This window comes from Rhipicephalus microplus, chromosome 6 (assembly GCF_043290135.1).
Source record: "Rhipicephalus microplus isolate Deutch F79 chromosome 6, USDA_Rmic, whole genome shotgun sequence".
Classification (NCBI taxonomy): Eukaryota; Metazoa; Arthropoda; class Arachnida; order Ixodida; family Ixodidae; genus Rhipicephalus; species Rhipicephalus microplus.
Window position 1 is genome coordinate 170,120,278 of NC_134705.1, and position 21,741 is coordinate 170,142,018.

At 43.0% G+C, this 21,741-nt stretch overlaps 1 protein-coding gene across 1 annotated transcript; it reads left to right on the plus strand.

The window, feature by feature from the left end:
* The first annotated feature begins 1,111 nt into the window (after nucleotides 1-1,111).
* Nucleotides 1,112-20,951, plus strand: LOC142765038 (kunitz-type serine protease inhibitor A-like). The gene is made up of 5 exons (XM_075865604.1): nucleotides 1,112-1,170; nucleotides 7,747-7,929; nucleotides 8,913-9,095; nucleotides 15,836-16,009; nucleotides 20,806-20,951. Exons 1-5 carry the CDS (start codon nucleotides 1,119-1,121, stop codon nucleotides 20,901-20,903), a joined length of 690 nt encoding a protein of 229 aa, XP_075721719.1. The 5' UTR covers nucleotides 1,112-1,118; the 3' UTR covers nucleotides 20,904-20,951.
* Nucleotides 20,952-21,741: the final 790 nt, after the last annotated feature.

Sequence of the window (21,741 nt, forward strand, 5' to 3'; positions counted from 1 at the left end):
CAGAACTTTCTCTGCATCGCTCACTTACCTCTTGCTGCACCACTGTTGAAACTGGGAAGCTGATAATAATGCTGTTGTGGGGTTGCAGCTATGAGTACGTTGCAGATGTGTTCTCGAATGGCCCGCAACAATGTGTTACGCAATGATTGGTACACTGCCGCTTAACAAATTTCAAGCAGCATGAATGCCACCGATAGTGCAACAGAGAAGTCCAAAGAAGGACACGGTTGGTTTGGTTATTATGTCTTTCGATATTCTTAGTGCTTTGATGATATTGGTTTGTTCTCTTGAAGTAAGGTAACTCGTTTGTCTTTACTGCTCGTCCTGTTTTGATGTGAAAGAAGCCTGCTATCGTATTCAGAAAAGCTGAACCAGTATACATGATATGTAAATGTCAGAGCCGGAATATTTGAAGGTACGTAGACAGCACTTTTTGTACATATTCCATGCTTCGCACAGAAACTGTTGTGGAGCATATATACCACCCAAGGCTTGTTGTTAGTATCTTCTATCAGGCATCTTGGAAACTTCGAGACGCCGATATGGCTTTTGTTATGTTCGATGTAGCCGAGGATATTAACTGTCAAGATAAATATGCCTCTTGACGAAAACAATTAGGCACGAACATACTTAGACTTCACGCAAAATGCCAAGTGTGGTCAGCACACCGTGGTGGAGGGAAGACAAAAATTTTAGAAATCTCAGAAGATTTTACAGTAGTGCACTTTCATCACGCCCGAAATTATTAGTTTGAAGCTGTCCTAATTTGTTTTCTGCAAATCACGCCATGCACGAGTACATGAATTTGTCAATGTCAATTGCTACGTTTCACCGGAGAAACAAAAGCACCACGTAAAGAAACTTGTGCAACTTTATCTGGTTGGGCTGCGCTTTTACGTCTCTTTTCTTCAAATATTTCTGAAGCAACCGCAAATGGCAGAAAGTGCATAGGTTTTTGCCCTTCTATACACAATAAAAGCTTATATGCGTCCGACGCAAGAATCTATTGTTGTCTAACAATAGATAGACATAACTGCACATTGAATAGCCGTACAGAAGTATTCGTAGCTTCATATTTTTATTTTAATTATTAGAGATGCTGGGACGAATACTTAGCAATGAAGCTACTATTGTGGTTGCCGGTAATCCTGTGTGTCCCAGAAACCCATGGTAAGTTGCAACACTTCAAAGCACAGCATTGATCAAAAGATTAAAATAGCTATTGCTCTGCAAAGCTGGAGCCATCTATGAACTGGAGTTCAGGAATTACTCGTGATTAGTTCGTATTTATGAGAACAGTATGTTCATCGGACCTCTTCATAGAGGATAGTATGCTTCTCCAAAAAACTATCTTTTTGATTTTTCCCGTTCTCTCAAGTAGAATCCTTCGATATGGCTAGCTATCGTGCTGACTTATTCACTGCCAACACTAGCTAATCTCCCTAACTTCAAGACTGACACGTATTGAGAAAGTAGCACACCGGGCCCATGCCGCCGTCCTCCTAAATTTGCCTCCTTCTCTCTTTCTTTAATATATATATATATATATATATATATATATATATATATATATATATATATATATATATATATATATATATATAGAGAGAGAGAGAGAGAGAGAGAGAGAGATTGTAAGATGGCGTTCATTACCATCAAGACTCTTCTTTATTGTTTCGAGTATGTGCCCCACAACCTAAACAGGAGGGGTGATGATGAGTGAGTATGTACAGATGAAAACAAGGGACAAGTAATAATGCTCACACCTATTTTCTTCGCGCACATGAGCGGCCGGACTGGCCGAGACTTAGGTGGGAAAAGTACGGCAAACAAAGGGTTTAAGACGTGAAACGTGGAATATTTTTGAGGCACGGCAACGACTGTTCGAGGAACCCTCGGCGGGAGTGACAAGGTAATTGACAGGAGATGTTCGTTCGCAAACAGCGTAAGGTCCGAGAAAGCGTGACTGAAGCTTTTCACACAATCTGGGTGTGCGAACAGGCGTCTAATGTAGTACTTAATCTCTAGGACGAAAGGTGAGGTCTCGACGGAAGTTGTCATAGCGTTGCTTGCGGTCTAGTTGACTGGCCTCTGTGTTGAGTTGAGCACGTTGCCGTGTGTCAGCGAGCCTGGAGACGAAATATTCTGGCGTAGTCGTGGACGTTTTTTTCGTTACATTGCCCCGTCGCAGTGGCCTAATGGTTAAGGTACTCGGCTGCTGACCCGCAGGTCGCGGGATCGAATCCCGGCTGCGGCGGCTGCATTTCTGATGGAGGCGGATATGTTGTAGGCCCGTGTGCTCAGATTTGGACTCACGTTAAAGAACCCCGGGTGGTCAAAATTCCCGGAGCCCTTCACTACGGCGTCTCCCATAATCATATGGTGGTTTTGATACGTTTAATCCCACATACCAACTTTCGTCGTTACATTGAAGAAAGAGGCGTCAATAGTAAATGTCGGCGCACGACCACAGACGAGGAAGAAAGGTGAATACCCGGTGGTTCGTTGAACAGCGGTGTTGTGTGCAAACGTTACGAACGGCAAGGTTTTGTCTCAGTTATCGGGGTTTGGTCCGATGTACATGGATATCATGTCGATTAAAGTCTGGTGGAATCGCTCTGTCAGGCCATTTGTCTGCGGGTGGTAAGCGGATTTAGTCTTATGAACTGTGCCATAAGTTTTTAGAAGTTCGTCAAGAATTGTCGACATGAAGGCTTTGCCTCGGTCACTCAACAACGTGTGAAGTGCACCATGACGCAATACAATGGCTTCTAAAATGAAGGCGGCAACGTCTGAGGCGGAGCTAGTGCGTAGAGGAGCGGTCTCCGCGTATAGTGTGAGGTGGTCGACGGCTTTGACGATTCAGTGGGGGCCCATTGGCGTTACGGGAAGTCGTCCGGCGAGGTCTATTCTGACAACGACAAAAGGTGTAACGGGCCATAGAATGGGTTTAATAAGTCAACAGGAGCTGAAGTTGGTCGTTTCCGGCGTTGACAAAGTGCACAAGAAGCGACATAATTAGCCACAAAGGTAGAAAGACCAGGCCAGAAGAAACGGCTCCTAACGCGGTTGAAGGTCTTCTGAAATCCTAAGTGTCCAGCTGATGGGTCGTCATGCAGGGCTTCGAGAACATGTTTTCGCAGTGAACGGAGAAGTACTGACACCCACCGATGCCCATCCGCAATGTAAGTTTAGCGCTGCAGAACATTGTTCTCTAGCTTGAACTGCCGTAGCTGACGACGTAGTCTGGCATTAGGTGGAGAAGGCGAGTCATCCAAATACCCGATGATGCAGTTATGGTATGGGTAAACACGTTGGCACGTGGCAAACTGAGCGCTGCTGTTTAAAGATAGGGACCCAGCAACTGCCAGGGGTGATAACGTGAGTGAAGAGGAAGCCGCTTGGTCACCTGAGGGGCATAGAGGATGTGTGTTTGCAGATGAAAGTGGCAGAGGGCAGCGAGAGAGAGCGTCCGCATCGTGATGCTGTTTGCCAGACCTGTACACAACGTCAAAAGTGTACACTTGCAAACGGAGTATCCAGCGACCGAGGCGCCCAGACAAATTCTTCAGTGAGCACAACCAGCATAGGACATGGTGGTTGGTAATCACAGTGAAGTGGAGTCCATACGGATAAGGTCAAAATTTCTGGATGGCCCAAACGACAGCAAGACATTCCTGCTCTGTTATCGCTTAGTTCTGCTCCGCAGATGTTAGAGCGTGGCTGGCATACGCAACTACTCGCTCACGGGAAGTGTCGTCGCGCTGGAGGAGGACAGCACCGATTCCTGGGCCGCTGGCATCTGTGTGCAGAAAAGTGGGTGCACTCTAATCGAAGTGATGGAGGACGGGGTCTGATGTCAAAGCACGCTCAAGGGCTTGGAAAGCACACTCGCACTCGTCAGTCCAAGTGAAGGCCGTGCCTGAGGTTAGAAGCTTGTGTAACGGCCCCGCAATGGCAGCAAAGTGACTGATGGAACGGCGGAAGTAAGGCTCCAGGCCCTCGAAACTTTGCAATTGTTTTTGATTGCTCGGATGTGGAAAACTAATTACGGCAGCAACCTTGTCGGGGTTGGGTCAAACGCCATCTTTGCTGACAACGTGACCCAATACTTTGATGCTCCTGCTGGCGAAGTGGCACTTTTTTGTATTGAGCAAAAGGCCAGTGTTTGAAATGCACGTAAGAATTTCGTTCAAACGTTTAAGATGTTCAGGAAAAGTAGAAGAATAAATTACAATGTCGTCCAAATAACATAAGCAGGCTTTCTACTTGAGATCACGTAAGACAGTATCTATCATGCGCTCGAATGTTCCTGGAGCGTTGCATAAGCCAAAAGACATGATGTTAAACTCGTAAAGCCCGTCAGGCGTTGCAAACACTGTTTTCTCATTGTCTGCTTCGCACATAGATATTTGCCAATACCCGGATCGGAGGTCGAGGCTGGAGAAATATTCTGCGCCTTGTAGGGTGTCCAAGGCATCATCTATGCGTGGCAACAGATATACATCTTTTTTCGTTATCTTATTGAGTGCTCTGTAATCAACACAAAGGCGGAATGAGGCATCTTTTTTTCTGAACCAACAATACAGGAGACCACCAAGAGCTGGATTAAGGTCGAATACTATCCCGTTTTAGCATGTCGGTGACGTTTTGCTTAATGATTTGCCATTCTGCCGAAGACAGATGTTATGGACGGCGGCGTACAATGGAGCTGTCTTCGGTTTCAATGCTATGCTCTGCAACGGATGTGCGGCCCAAAACTTTGGAATGTACGTCAAACAAAAATCTGTGTTTTTGGAGAAGGTCTAAGAAATGTCTCTTTTACTCAGCAGTTAGGTGAGGAGTTATGGCAGCATTTAAAGCAAGAGTGCTAGCCTTGATCTCAGTTGTAGCAGACAAAGGCGGTGATTCTGCGCAAAGGATAACCCGCAAAAAAGGCTCGCTGTCAGCGAAGCAGCTCACAGCAATGCCCTGGCGCTATATCACTGGCGGAGTAGTTTGGTTCAAGGCGGTGACCAATGCCTTACCATCGTTAAACTGCACAAGGCCGGGTGCAATGGTAAGCCCCGCAGGTTTGGGGTGAACTGATGGAGCTTTGAACACGTCCCCGCTAACTATAGTGTCCGAAGCGATCGTGAGAATTCGTTCATCTCCTGGCGAAATGAAAAAATCTGCGGCAGTAATGAAACGGAAGCTGTATGGATCAACATCAGATTAACTCTCAGTAGCTAACATATGAATTACTCGCTGACGACACGATATGAAAGCTGATGCCGAAGAAAGGAAGTCCCATCCTAAAATTACTGTGTGAGTGCACAAAGAAAGTACAAGAAGTTGAATGTGGTGAAGGATGCCATCTATGAAAACGCGGATTGTACAAACACTTGAAGGCTGAATAAAGACTCCACCTGCGCAACGAAGGGGAGGGCCATCGTATGGCGTCCAAACTTTTTTCAAGTGGACAGAAAAGTCTGCACGAATTACGGAAAGGGATGCGCCTGTGTCTACCAGTGCCTCTTTCTGTACACCTTCAACATACACCAATAAAATATTCGATGGATGGTCTGGAGGAGTTTGACGCGCGCAGTTCGAAAGATGCAACTTTCCCTCCCGAAGCTGCACTGTTTAGTTTTCCAGTTGGCGGTCGGGAATCGAAGTAGAAGGTCGAAGGGAGAGGAGGAACGCCGCATCGGTGCAGGTGAGGGACAATGTGAGAAACGGGAACTGCCAACTGAGCCAAAGTTCTGCGGAGATGGCGACCGACGTGCTGTTCTGATACAGTCGGCGATAGGGTGGTCCAGTGGGTTAGAAGTCGTCCCGTTGAAAGTCATCGTAGCTTCGTCCTTCGTCTTGTTGACGGCGTCGGCAAAACCTTGAAATATGACCACGGATACCGCAATAGAAGCAAGTCAGTCGTGTAGTGCGCCAGGTGTTGTAAGGCTGGGAAGATGATCGTGGTGCGAGTGAGTTGAGCGAACCATGCACTTCGGGCGCTGGTAGCTGCATTGGGCTTTGCTGGGGTGCAGACAGGTGTCATAGCAGTAACCTGAGCATAAGTTGGCATGGCTCACAGTGTATATATATATATATATATATATATATATATATAAATATATATATTTATATATATATATATATATATATATATATATATATATATATATATATATATATATATATATATATATATATTTATATATATATATATATATATAAAGAGAGAGAGAGAGAAAAACAGAAAGTAGACACCACGAAATGACCTGGCAGGACCCCACCTCGGATAAAAAGTGTGTGCTTCCCCCTTCCTGCAACTAATTTCTGCCTACACGCTTGCTTCAAGGTATTCTCCACCATTTTAGACCCCAGTGTTGCTTTACAATTCAATGAATAGGTTTTTCATTGTGACGTGTGCCTCAACAAGGTAGTAAAAAAATAACAAATCTGTGCTCACACTTCAAAATGAGAATGAATTGGTAAGCAAGATAATCAATTATTTATTTATTTTTTGTCAATATTTCGGATACCTTTGTTTGTGTTTCGCAAATTTCTTCGTACGTGCACTTAGCGCCTCCCTTTATGGTGTGCACCATTTTCGTAGAATATGTACAGCGGATGCCCAATACAAGGTTCCGCGGAAGGGCAATTTTTAGGGGTGAAGTTCCTTCAGGAGTGGGTCTGTCCATCCCTTGTATGTAAGTAGTAGTACGTAGCCACCGAAGGCACATACCCATTTTGAGCGGGTATGTGCCACAGAGGATGCGAGATGGGAGATGACGGTACTTGAGTGTTCACAAGATGGACACGTGGAAGAACAGACAGACAGACAGACTAGCAGACGACGGACAGATGGATAGATGAACGGACATACGGACGCATGGACGCACAAACATATAAAACGACAGATGAATGGACGGACTCATGAACGGACGCATGGACAGACGTACAGACGCATTGATGGACTCACGGATGGTCGCGTGGTCGGACGGAAGCAAGAATGAACGGACGGATCGAAGCATGGACTGGCTGATGGATGCTTCGCCCCACTCATCATCATTCACTCCGTGGATATGCTGTGATTTTATTTCATCAAAGTTCTAGCTGGGTGACATTCGAAACGGATGATTATAACCAGAGCCAATGCGATTAAAACGGTGGAGTGTAGGTTTGCTTGAATGTCGCCTAATATTGGCCAGCGCGAATGAGTACTCCCCACGTTACTTCTTTACCAATTTGACCACAATCATTGAATGTACGTTAATTCATTGTGCACGTGTAGTACGTGAAGTTCCATTGGATCGCCAGCATAGATTGCAAGCAAACTTTACCTCGTCCCTGACGGTCTGTCTAGCCGCTGTGTCGTGGACAGCGTAGCGTAGTGCAGGCACGACTGCCCTAAATTTAATGCAAGCGCTGATACCTGTTAACTAGCCTAATATTACAGTCTGCTTCCTAAAAACACGTAATAAACAGTAGTACAAAATAATCTCCAGTGAGGTCAACATTGAATAGTGGGTGTGATATTAGGAATATGCGAATGTTATTCATATAGGAGACAATGACTCAAGTCAAACTGAAGAATTATATCTATTCTCCAACGAAGAATAACAGGTGAGTAACATTATAAATTAAAAGGCCTCATTCCTGTATGTTAATCTAAGTTGTGAAAATTACCGAGAGTTCACACTTGAAAACTAAATTCCTAAATTGTTTGATATCTTAGTCCTACGTACTGTGATCCCTTTTCAGCTATGCCAAAGAAGATTCCATCAAAGTGCCTCAAACAACCATATGTTGGTGTCTGCCACCTATTGTTTGGCTATTATTTCTACAACCCTAGCAGACAAACGTGCCAAAGCCTTCCAGCTGGAACTTGCGCTGCAGGCCCAAATTTGTTCTCGTCGCTTTTCCTGTGCAAGAAAACATGTATCCGTGAGTGGAATTATTATTCTGACATAATTATTTTTTGGAATACTGAAGAATACTTTGCAATGAAGCAAAAGCATGAGGTTTTAGTTATATATATCCCAAGAAATGTATCCATATAATGTATCCGAAGAAATGCGACAATCTTGCTTGGGATACTAGAAATTTTGGTCCGTCTGTCTGTATATTAGTCCTTGTGTCCTGTGATTCAGCCGATGGCGAAAGTTTAAGCCTTCGCTCAACTCCAGTACGCCATGATTTTCTAGTCCCGTTCATGCTACTGAATAATGTCAATTAAAACAAAAAGATTACGCATATTTGATTCACAACATCAATACCTTAGGGATCGGTAGTGTGGTTCTTTATTTACAACGTGTATAGATACGTAATTCTAAATGCCACATTGTTTATTACGCTGCACTGACAATGCGATGCTCTGCACGTAAAATCCGGCGTTTCCTACGTTTCGCTAAAACGAGAGCATGCTTAAAACTTTCTTGTTTTTATTTCTGCCAGATGTCGCTATAACTCGCACAGTGTTTCCAGAGAGAAGAAAATCATCTTTCAACGTCATTTGCAGCAAATTGTGCATATATGCGACAGCTTTTTTCTCAAAAGTGACAACGGAAGGCGTCTTCTAAGAACATAACCTTTCCTTCGCGCGTGCATGTTCTCTTGCAGGAGCGTTTTGCAAAGTTACGAAAAAAAAAGAGGTAGAAAAGTGCTTGCTATTAGCACACTTCAAGTAACATTACAACTTGTTGCTATCGCATTCATCACTTCGCCCTTGAGGTGAAACGGTGCATTTTTCATTGTATTATTCATTTAATTTGCTCCTAGTTCTGGCTACGTTTATGGCTCATATCTTGATATTTGTATAATAGAAGGAAAAAACATGAAAATAAAACAATGTAGGTAAAATGCTCTACTGATTGTTTTTCTGCTAGCTATTTTGTCGCATGAATATGTGCTATCCACCTTTTTTTCAGCCCTAACATTGGAGCATGCAAAGCGATGCCTCAGGCTTCCTGTCGAAGGTCCGTGCGGCCCAGTAGTTGTTGCGTGGTATTACGATTACGGAGGCGAGGATTGCAAACTGTTCAACCGTACAATCTGTGGTGGCAAAGGAAATGACTTCGTGACTGAAGCGAAGTGCCAAGCTGTATGTCTACGTAAGTACAAGTTTAGGTCCAACACAAACAAAACATGTTTCTGGATTTACTTCCATATAATATTTCTTTTTTTTTCTGTGCCATGGTAAGCATATGAGGCAATCGCGACATTATTACTTCTTCTATATGCAATATAGACCTACAATTGTAAGCACAATTCTCGAAAGAAAAGATGTTTGCACATGAAAAGTGCACGCCAGCTTTTAACATCAACCAAATACTTCAAGGTACATGTATGCATTTTAAAGCACGGCTAAGAGCAAACATTTTGTCGCGTCGTGAGAAACACATATGAAACACATGACAGTCGCGCACAAAACCCACACGCATACAACCACTCTATAATGGCAGGAGAATAAAGCCTGGTGATCGGTAATTACCAGGTTGGTCATAGAATTTCGGTGACACATAAGAGTTTTATGCAAAAGAAACTAGACAAGTTCGCAGTACTGAGACCAAACCTTAAAGAAGTGCGGGGCTGAGCAGCCTTGATTGTTTCTCTTCGACTTTCCCTTTCTTTTCTCATCCGTTTATTTCTCTTCGTAGTTTGCAGTTTCTCTGTATTTTTTCTATCTATTTATTTTTGCTTTTTATACTCATCGCTTTCTGTCTCTTTCTACGTTTCGCTTTTTCTCCTTTATGTTAAACTTTTTTATGTGATTTCCCCAACGTTACGTTAAGCTCCACCAGCATATGTCTGCATGTCTGCATACAAAAGCCGGGGCCCCTCAATTGCTTCCCTCCTAATATTATCTTCAATGAGCTGAATGACAAGAACAAGATTTCTCTTTGAAGTGAACACGTACTAATATGCTACAAAAAACTACGATATAGGTCGTCGTGCCTGCGTTAATGTTAATATCAAGGTGCTCTTCGAGGCGCGAAACAAATGGCTATTCCGTATGTATTTTTGCATGGTTTACAACCTAAAGTTTCCTACAATTTGTATGAAACGCTATGGGTTACGCCTATAGCAACAAGTACGGTGACAGTATACGACGATATATGTGAGAATGAGAATACGACAGCGCGACATCTAAAGTGCTCTACACTTTAAATGGACGCCGCTTACACTGAGTGACAGAGACCTAGGCCGAGCAGCGCAGGGTCAAGAGCTCACACGATCATATTAGAAATCACAAGCATTGGCTAGATGGAGTGGCGATATTGGGGGAGGGGGTATCACTCTTATGGGATAGAGAAAGTGTACAGATCGAAAGAAACAGAAGTTTTTGCGAAAATTATACCATGTAGAGGCGAGATTTAAACTCGTGTACCCACTATCTGAAGGCAAGTCCCCTAACCCTTCAGCTATCCTCATACGCTAGTAGACAACAACATAGTCTTGAATGGTACAGAGAAGCAAGGGGTTGAGAAAAAGATGTGAGTATGGAGAGACTGGGAAAAATTGCGGAAAGAATAATAGCAGAAAAAGAAAGAGAGTCAAATAGAGAGAAACGACAGGGATACGAAATGGTCAGTTAAATGAGAGAAATAAATAAAAACAGATCAACGATGAAGCGATAAATTAAGCGAAAAAGAAAGAAAAGAGAGCAAGAAAATCTGACGTCTTTCATACTAGTATCAATGGCCTGAAATCAAGCATATTCGTTGAAGCTGTTTTGTTGCGCATGTAAGCACGGGAAGATTGGGCTTGCATTCTCCACTCGTCCTTGGTGGGGATCATCCGCTCGCTTTTAGAGCAGTTCAATATACTCCGAATATTATAGTGCAAAATGAAACGGCCTTTTGTCCTGCGAAGCTGCGTTACTCTGTTATCGTTATTGGGATGTGCCACACTCTGAGCGGGGGAAAATAGTGTGCGTGCTCTCAACACATATAAAGGCCAGCCATTTTTTACACCCATCACCGATAAGCCCACATTGACACGTATGCGCTCTCACTCAGCACACAAATGTGCTTCCTTCTCCGTGATCCGAGCCATGCGTCCTATCAAGCTCTCATGTAGACAGATGGCAGGCAAGCGCTTAGGAAGACCCTTCAACAAATTTTATTGCTGCCACGCTGTCCAACACACGGAGCGTGGTTGGGCGTCCGTGCTTTCTGAATTCATTCAGAATAGGACTGCGAATGTTATACCATGGCGTCTGGTTATACTGAGTGAACATTACGACCGTTATGTACCTAATATTAAAGAGAAGCACTAAATGCCTCACCCGAAAAATGAATGTTAGTATCGGAAGCGTCCAAAAAAGCGACGAAAAAATCACCACACTGTGATCACGGCATAATATGACGTCATGACATCTCCGACCAACATGGGGACGTCGTCATGAGGTGCCTATGACGTCACACGATGACTTCATTGAACGACCTAGCCATTTAGCCAGCGGTGCGCTAATTGTCCAGGCATTGTAGTACAACTTCAAGTGTTAAAAGCTTACAATGTCTCCTATGCCGGAGGCAAAGTCAAGTCAGGTTTATCGCCGCCTAGAAACTTTTCTGCACCCACAGGTGCGAAACACTTTCTAGGTTGTGATAACAGTTGGTAGAAGCGAGAAGAGGATCGGCAGAATCGATTGAGATAATAAACAAAAAGCAGGCTCTCACATTTGAGTCATGTTAGGTGAAATATTGGAAGAATTCACCTTGTGCTACTCGGTTGATTGTCTTCAATGATGTGTGCAATGTGCGGCGGTCTAGTAGAACAATAAAGAAAAGAGGGGGCGAAAGAACTAAGAAAAAAAAGAATGTAAATTCACACCTCTAAGACAAACTCTCTAAGATTACGTTGTCCGCATGGTCATTTGGTCTTTGCACGAAGTAAAAACCACAATGTTTCAAGTGGCCAAGCTGGTGTGGGTTGTTTCCTCGTCGAAGTAGTATGTTGTAGCAGTAGCCCCTTTTATAGTTAGCTCTAAGAATTGTTCACTGAATCCTTCTAAATCATATCACCAATGGCATCAGTATTTTTGCATAATAAAAAATACACAGCATATCTACGGAGTAGATTATTCTAAAAGAACTGGTTGTTGGGCTAGTTGGTAGAGCATTTCGAAAAGTTAATTCGAGCGCGAAAACTTGACACGATCACTCACGCACACACCCATGCATCAACCACACACAGCACCCACTTCCAACTGATTTATTCATAGCTCGAAGGTTTGAATATCTACAGGATACATCGTGTGCACACACACCATAGACGGCCAACAGCATACATTATCAAACGTACAGTTAATCAATGTCATAGCCTGAGAGCGATAAACTGAAGTTCGCTTGGTAACAGAGAAATTTAAGGGGCGCATACACAGTGATATTTATCGTTTTCAATGAAAAGGGCCTCTAACACTTCACGTGTAGTTTTACTTGCGCTTCTGCCCAGAATCTTCGTCTCAGAAAATCGTGAGTCACAACCACACGAGATGACATGCGCAACCAGGTGCGCATACTTGTCATCTTTTTTTTGAAATTTTGGGCGTGTTCCCTTAATCGGTCATTAATACACCGTTCGGTTTGGCCAATATTCACTTTTCCGTAGGATAAGGGTATAGAGTACACAACCCCCATGGAACACTTAACAAAGGCCCTCTCATGTTTCTTCTGGCAGCCGCGCTTCTTCCTATTGCACACATGTTGGCACAGCCTTCCGATTTTTTCTGGTGCGGAAAACACCATCGGTACGCCGTGCCTGGCCGCGACTTTCTTGAGGTTGTGCGAGACCTTACGGATATATGGCACAACGTGTGGCCTAATCCTTGAGGACTGGGTAGCAGTCATCGCTTCCCGTGTTCCACGTTTAAACTTCTGCAGAAGTGATTCTGCTCTATCAACTAGCCCAACAACAAGTTCTTTTAGAATACATTTCTAGTACAGTGGGCCTGTCTTTTGACCCGTTAGACCTTGTGTGAATAGTTGATGGACTTGTGCGCAACATTATCGAGGCCACATGCCAAGCAAGGAAGTGTGCCTTCTGCATACGCAAAGGTTCCTTCCTGAGGAAGTTTGTGCCTTATTCGGAGGTGTTCAACCATACTGGAGACATGTCCAAAGGGTTTGCAAGATTCTCAAGGCGGAAGTTTGGCGTCAGGTGCGTTTGTTTTCTGACTGGCTCCACGTGGTTCACTACAGTCTTCTTCCGCAATGGCAGGCTGCTCAACATCTTCGATGGCTGAGGCAGCAACTGGGCGTACTCACGGAAGTAAGGTGGAAGCAGGTCCTGAACCCACTGCTCAAGGTGTTTGACAAGCAAAGAAGGGAAGAACAAGCGCACTGTGGTGCTACAAGACGCATACATTCCGGCAGAAATCGAGAGATGGCTTCGGAAGGGACCAAAGTTTGCCGTTTCGCTTCGCATTTCTGCCCATGAACTTGTCGGACTAAACAGGGACTTGTCTGCGAAGGCCAATCAAGACCGGGACAGATGCCTACAAGATGGCATGAACTGTTTATCGAAATGTGCACCGCAGAATCAAGATAGACCTAAAGTTAAAGTCTTGGATAACATCGTGTCGTTCTTTAAAAACCACAAATTAACGTTAATGCTAGCCGACAAAGAAGGTTGCTTTGTGGTCAGGCCTGAGGGAGCATACAAAGAAAAGGCTTTAGCGGCTATCAAGAACAACTTCCACCCAGTTAAGTTGGCAGCTACTCGCGTTAGGCCTAAGTTCGCTGATTTTTGCAAGAATGCGGGGCTTCCAATGTTAGCTAAGGACATAAAGAACAGCAAAGGGAGCAACCTCAACGTTCTTCTCTCGGCCAAGACAAACAAACCGGATGTACCTTTTCGCACTATTGTTAGTGAAGGAGGGTCTTGGCAGATTAATGCTAGCAGATTTCTCCAGAGCAAGCTAAAGAATCTTGTGGTGAATGACCCTTTCCGTACGAAGGGCTCAAGTGATGTGTGCGACTTTTTGCGGTCTCGCGTTACTACAGGCAACGCCTTTTCAATGGATGTTGTAGATCTGCATTATTCCGTGGCGCATGACAAGCTTCTAGCCTCTGTAAAATCCTGCATAGAAGAGAATGATGACGTCGATTTCATCAATGACGCGGGCGTTAAGGTAGACAATTTTTTATCGCTTTTAGAATTTTATCTCAATGCAACTTTTATTCTGTTTGACGAAAAGCCATTTCTTCAGCGGCAAGGTATCTGCATTGGTTCCTGTGTCACACCGGTCCTTTGCGATATTTTTTAGCGGATGTAAATAGGGACTTCGACAATGCTTTTAAAGGGGGGGGGGGAGGGTTTAAGGTTTTTAGATACATTGAAGATTTTTTAGCCCCGCCGTGGTGGTCTAGTGGCTAAGGTACTCGGCTGCTGACCCGCAGGTCGCGGGTTCAAATACCGGCTGCTAGGGCTGCATTTCTGATGGAGGCGGAATTGTTGTAGGCCTGTGTACACAGATTTGGGTGCACGTTAAAGAACCCCAGGTGGTCAAAATTTCCGGAGCCCTCCAATACGGCGTCTCTCATAATCATATGGTGGTTTTGGGACGTTAAACCCCACAAATCTATGAAGATTCTTTAATTCTTTTAGATGAACAGGGTGACCTGAGATCCCCTGATTTTATTTCAAACGTTTTTATAAGACTAGGACGAGGGCTTATTTTTACTGCTGAATTGTCTCAAGAAGCTTGTCTGCATTTTTTAGACTTAACCCTCACGTGGAACGATGAGTATCTTTGCTGGTCTTATCATCCTCGTGTTGAGAAGCAGCTGTTGCCGTACGATTCTGCCCACTCAAAGATTGTGAAGAGGAGTGTTGCATCTTTTTGCTTGGAATCAGCCCTTAAGAGGTCATGCCCACACAGCATGAAACTTAGTTTCCTCAATCAGGTGAGCCGACTAGAGGCTGCTGGGTTCCCTCGATCGGTCATTACGGCCGTTGCTGAATCACTTCTGCAGAAGTTTAACCGTGGAACACGGGAGTTCTATATAAAGAGTGAATGTTGTAGAAAACATGCAAATATATGACAATCGAAAAATATCAAAAAATTTTTGTGGCGTTTAAATCCCGCAAAAACCACATCAACATGCGGCAAGCGTGGTCCTCGAGTGTTTATGTCATAGGGAGGCACACTCTGAAGTAAATGTTTCATGTATTCTTCGCCACTATACCCAAAAAAAAGCTTGCAAAACACAATTAAAAAAATAATATTTAGTTAATGCCCACGCGAAGTGGATATACGAAAACGGAAAGTAGACTTAAGTCACATTGTACAGACGGAGTGCAAGGGGAAGGGAACTGATTGGCTGGAATTTTTCAAGAAAGTCAGATTGCGATTTCCAAGAATGATCTTAGGCTTAAGAGAACGGTAAAAAAACAATTCAGTGTTAGGAACACAAAAAAGCTGACAATTGTAGTTGAAATAATTCAGTAACTGAACGTTCTGGAAATTCACTCAGTTTTCATACGTGAAAGTTCTCGTGTACCCTTAATTCAGTGCTTACAGTGATTTTGCCAGGTCAGTGAGCACTTCGCACGTTGTCATCTAATAAACCCATACGGTACTTGCTTGTGTAGTAGACCTTATGTATACAGCTATCATAACGCTTCTTGCTAAGGGAGAACACAAAAGCCATTGCACACGTCTTTCAGCCTCAATTTCTCTTTTGTGCCACATGCCATTACATAAGACGCGCCAGCAACTGAACAATTGAAATAATGTATTGAGCTCATGAAGCCCGCTTTTTTTTAGAGGGGGGAAGAGGTCCTCTTGACATTTTTCGAAACAAAGTAATGTCATAAAATTGACGTGTTCTTATTCTCCTTTCAGATATTCACAGGCCTGTCTGCAGCTTGCCGCCTAAACCAGGTCCTTGCCTGGGCAGTCAACTACGCTGGTATTTTGATGACCATCGTAACACATGTCAAAAGTTTCAAAATAATCGTTGCGGTAAAAACTATAATGCGTTTACATCAATGTACCAATGCATGAAAAGATGCAGCTGTAAGTTTACATTTCTGAGTGTATTTTCAATTCTCAGCACATGTGTGTGTTGACGTGCACTAATTTGAGTTGTTCAAATAAGCTTTAGGAAACGTAACAGGCACACACCTGTCAAAAGCTGGCCTCGGCGCAGCCAGAGAACATCGCAAAGAAAAGGGCGTGCATTTAAAACACATTTTTTTTGCAAGTGCTATATTCTAGCAAGTAGGTAGCTCTAATAGTTCTACATCTAACGCTACTCGTAGGTAGAATTTCTTCCTATATTTATTTTGACAATAGTTGGGAAGAAGCCGTTATCTAGCAAAAATAATTATTTCCGATAGCTATTCTGTGTCATCTAATAACTAGGGACGCTTGCTGTAATTAATTGCGGTAAACTTTCAGTCTTTTGATGACTGAATTTCCTGGATAATCCTACTAGACTCAATTAGTTTTACACAGCAAGGATTAGCGGCTGTAGGATAATTTTTAATAAATGGAATATTTGTGAAAATGCGGGGGATTGCAAATTTGAAAGCCTAAGGTAACTCGCTATACCTTCTCTGTTGATGCTTGCATAGGCATATCATGCAGTTCTTGAGTTTCAGAGACTATAACAAAACAACGAGGAAGCTGTAAATATGGCTGTCCTTGTAAGTTGTGGGAGCATGTTTCTGGCACTTTATCATTCAAGAATAATTGAATGATATATAATTGTGCCCGATGATATAGAATAAAGAACTGTTGGACAGTGACTTTGTAAAAACAGTATGGTGACTAGAAATACTGAAAACGGCAGCTATCAACGGTCTTTTAGGAATGTGAAAGACAAAGGTTTTGGAGTAGAAAGTAAAATTTTCAAGTGAGGGGCATTTAAGGAGCTCGGGCGGTCGTGTGCTGTCATGCAATCATGTATCATGGCACAATGCTGTGAAAAACTCAGCTATAGCTTCGCCATCTGTAGCATACTGAGAACTCCCACCAAAAAGCCTTCTTCCTACTGTTTGCCAAGCGCCTTGCTGCTTGTATGAGGTGCCGAGCATGTGAGTGGTCCGGGCTAACCACGCCGCGATAAACCACGGCGGTTGTCCCCTCATCCACTTTAATGGGTATGCATGTGCATCAAAGGTGGGAGTGCCAGTCAACGCCACCTGTTGCCAATGCGGCGAGGGTAGGACACTCATTGTTTTTTTTTTACGTATTAGCTTTAGTAGCACGTGGTCTTATTGCGAGCTGGCAGCAAACTAATCATTTCTCGTATACCACGTAAAGGCACTAAGTCTGTGAGAACGAGACCTTCGCTATAAATGTAGAAAAGAAAGGGAACATAAGAGCTTGTTTTCTTCGTTAGAAGCAATATTATAGAGAACTCACAGACAATTATACTAAAGAAGGTATAGGAAATTTTATTCGACATGTAAAGAAAGAAAAGTGGACGAAAGGACAACTTGCCGTGGGTAGGATTCCAAATCGCGGCCATCGAATAACGCGTTCGAAGCTCTACCAACTTAGAAACCACGTCTGCAATCCCCCCATCTACATTATGGGGTATGCATGTGCATTAAACGTGAAGGCGTCAGTTAGCGTCGCCTGTTGCCATAGCGGCGAGTGTAGGACACTGGTTTTTCGCGTATCGGCTTCACGTAGTGAGTGATCTTATTACGAGCCAGCAGCCGACCAACAATCGTGTCCAACGATGCAGCTGACCAATAATACCTGTTCCGGCGATGATTGACCTTCGATACTTCCGTAAACGCTTGTATAAAGCGCTCGTTGGTTGCCGTTATCGGAAAATACTTACGAAGGATATCATTTAGGTTTTGGGAGCAGATTCTAGTATTTGGTTATGAATGATGGCAGCTGATTGGCTTGTGCTATGGCGTCATTTTCAGCTAGTGTTGTTTGTTTTTAGTAGAAGTGTGGCAACTTGGGCTAGTTGGTATGACATAACGATAGTTACAGCGGGATAACAGTGTCGTCGTTCTGTGTCATCTCTGTGTCGTCGTTCTGTTCTCGCTCTATAACTATTGTTGTTTTCCAAATTAGTTTACATGCTTCATTGTAGATCTTGCTTAGGGTGTCTTGTGGGTCGCTTGTTGGGATGGCCGGCGTGGTAGCTCAATTTGTAGGGCGTCGAATGGATTATTCGAAAGTCTCAGGTTCATATCTTGCCCACGGCAGGTTATCTTCTCATCCAGCTTTTCTTTTTTTCCCATTCTTCATCTTTTTTCTTACTATTACTTCTAATATTATCCTCTATAATCTCGTTGGCATAACTATCAGTCAGTTCTCATTAATATTGTTTCTAACACAGAAAACGAGCTCTTAAATTTACCCTTCTTTCCTCTATATATATAAGAAGCAGCACGTACAATGTTGCAGGGTCAAATTACATTAGAAAAAGAGAGAGAAGAAGCTCCTACATGTCAAGCATCTTCTTTGTCTTCGGCGATGGTGCTTTCCCGCTGTATCATGCCAAACCAACAAACCAACTGGTATGCGGGTATTTGGCACGGGTGAAAGACGTTATACTGACCCAGGAACGGCCAGAACATACGTGGGTAATTTTAATGCGTGAGGGTTACGAAAAAGCTCACATCGTCAGCGTTGACCCGACGAATGTAAAAAAAAAATTGATTGCCAGGGCCCTAGCAAGAACAAAAACCCAGCATGCATTCTGTGTGGCAATAAAGTATTCTACTACAGAGCCACGACAAGTTTCGGAAATATTTTTCAAGTAGACCGTAACTTTTCAGAAACGTCAATTGTAATTAAGTGTTATCCGCTCAAGTTCATTTATGTAGCAGTGTTTAGCATTAGCATCCTCGCAAGCACCAGTGCTTCGTATCAGCTTACCACATCTGGTGTGCCTAATATTCATGTTGATTCTTGGCATTGTTATGCAACTGTAAACAACAGGTTATATAAAACACATGCGGCTGCTTAACGTGTGTTTTGGCGTGCATTTGCACATCGCGCTACTACGTAACGTCTCTATCAATAAAAATATTACAACACAACCATCTTCCATCCGCATGCCTTGCATAACATTGATTCCCAAGTTTCCTGGGATCCGTCATATTTTTAAAAAATTCACCCCAAGGAAAATTTTGTTATTACGCATTATTTACGGCACACAAAGGCTTATCCACACGTTACCAGCCATGTTACAATCATATGAGCACCAAAACATAAACATTGATGCTTTGAACACTACCGAGGTAACAACATTAGTTTTCTATATGCCTGTGCAATGTTTTCATTATACACTTTGTTAAGGTTGGTATTGCTGTTCCTCAGCGAATCCAGAATTACGATATTATTGAGTTTCTTTTCTTTTTATTGACAAATGTGATTATATACGCTCTATGATTTACTGTGCTCTTTTCTTCTGTTTGTATAATTTACTGCACCCTTTCGTTTGCAGTTTTTGTTGTTTTTCTATTTTTACCATTGTATTAGTTTTGGTGAAAAGTAAACGCATTGATTGATTGAGCAACTGGTTGATCTATTAATTGAAACTCGCGCATTTTGTTTCACTCGTTAATAGAGTGTGGGCGTGTAAGCGTTAGTAATACAATATAAATCAACAAATTTATGTTGCTACTTCAAAAAATGAGGAAAATGAGCGTGACCACGTTCAAGGTGAATTCATTGTTTTTGGGGGCCACATTGGCGCCATCAGATGTGTCTAAATAAGTTTTATAAATAGGCTGGTCTCACCTGTTGTCACTCCCTCGTAGCGTCGCCAGCACTAATACTTACACTTCGCGACAGCAAACCATGTAAGATAGTGAACATGGCAGCTATGAATAAAGCACTCTAAATAGGGCAACATAATGCCAATTTACAAGGTTTTACATACCAAACCTCTATATCCTTATCGGGCACGCTGTATTGGCATAGGAGTTCCTAAATGTGAACGTGAATATATTTGCATGGCTGTTTAAACATCTCAATACAACATGTGGCCTCTTTAGCCACAATTAAATGCGGTATTTAAACCAGCGCCCTCTGCCTAAACAATCCTAAGCACTAATGTGCTACCTAGAGCACTAGAAATGCCTAATAAATCAAACATCGCTAGTTGTATACAAAACAAAATATTTGTACGAATCGAATACAGACTGTTTCTATGTGTTAGCTGCGGGTGTTGCGTTAATTCGCTCAATATTTAGCAGTCATAGCAAGAACAACAAATAACTGCTGATGTTTGAAGGAATGCTATCGTTGCTTATGTACTAAAGCTAGAATGGTAAAAGGTAAACTTCTAATGGTCTTCGTGTTTGCTAACACAAATGATGGACAAAAAAAAACAAAGTTTGTTTTACTTAATATTTTTCTGTCTGCAAACGTCGGTTAAAGCGTCAACCACGTAATACATTTAGTCATGCAACTTTGAAAACATTGTACGTCAATTTCATAGGCAAAGCACCGCGTGTGCCTGTGTGCATGCGCATATTGCTAATTTGGAGCTAGGCATGGAACAAATATGGATAGTGGCACTCTAAATACTCATGTATGAGTCAGATAACTCCACATCGCGCTTGGCGTTTGCAACCAGGAGTACTCACAGAAAAAAAAATTTGTTCTATTCTCTGTCCTATAACTGGAAACTAAGTAAAATAGTGGCAGATTGCTTTGATAGCACACAAACCGAACAGTGCATATGAAGTGAGATGAGTGCACTCTTGCACTGATGTCAGCCACTCCATTGTTTGAAGTTGTTTCGGACGTTATCTCTATTTTCAACACTTGAAGCTGTCCTGAAATCATGGGCGTGTGTCATTATGAAGACGTTTTTATCACTCTTTTAGATATGAAACCAGCAAGTGGATCAATTCATACTGAGCACTCGTCATCAAGGCCTATGTTCGAGAAGAACAGCTTCGAGCACCTCATAGCCACATCCTGAGCAAGATGACAGAAGATACCCTAAATAAATTTTGGTAGTCAAGAGCAACTGATTTTTAGTGTGCGCAAAAGAAAAAATATCAGAAAGTTATGTTCCCTTTAAAGTCTATCCTGGAGTTGCCTTGGTTTCTTTATTGTTCTAACTCGCTGCTTTTTTGCTAATCAGATATCAAGATGGCAGATGTACGACATATAAATCGGAAAGGAAAAACCGAAGAATATGACTAAGTCCTCGAACTATTTCATTGTTCATCGTTAAAAGGTCAATTCAGCGTAAAACTCACGAAGAATGACATAAGGCACACAGTGCTTGTGCCCCTGTTGATTGTATCAGCCTTCGTGTTTTGTGGGCAAGCGTGGGCTTGCGAAGAAGTTCATGTTTGTTTTCAATAGTAATTGTTAGGGTTCTGATTGATAGATATGTGGGGTTTAACGTCCCAGAACCACCTTATTGTTGCGAAGGCAATGTCTTGCGGAAAGCTTTTTCTTTTTCAGCTACAGCTGGAGTTCGTTCTTTGCCAGATGCTCTTGTTAGGGGCGTTATTTAACGACTTGTCTCGAGGAGGGCACCTCGACGGAGAATGAGAGTCTGATCAGAAATAGCTGCATCCGGTCGGTCACTGTGCAGACTGCGCCCCAATCCAGGCACTGCACTGTCCTCCCGACCGGGCTGCAGAATTTAGGCGCCTTTCTTCTCTTTTAACCACTACCACCACCACCCCAAACGAGCGAGCCGCCGCTCGCGTCCTCCGAGGCAGTCGGGGAGCGACATTTCAGTTTCAGTTTCAGTTTGAGTTTCAGTTTCAGTTTTATTGAGCATTTTCTTCACAGAGTTGCGA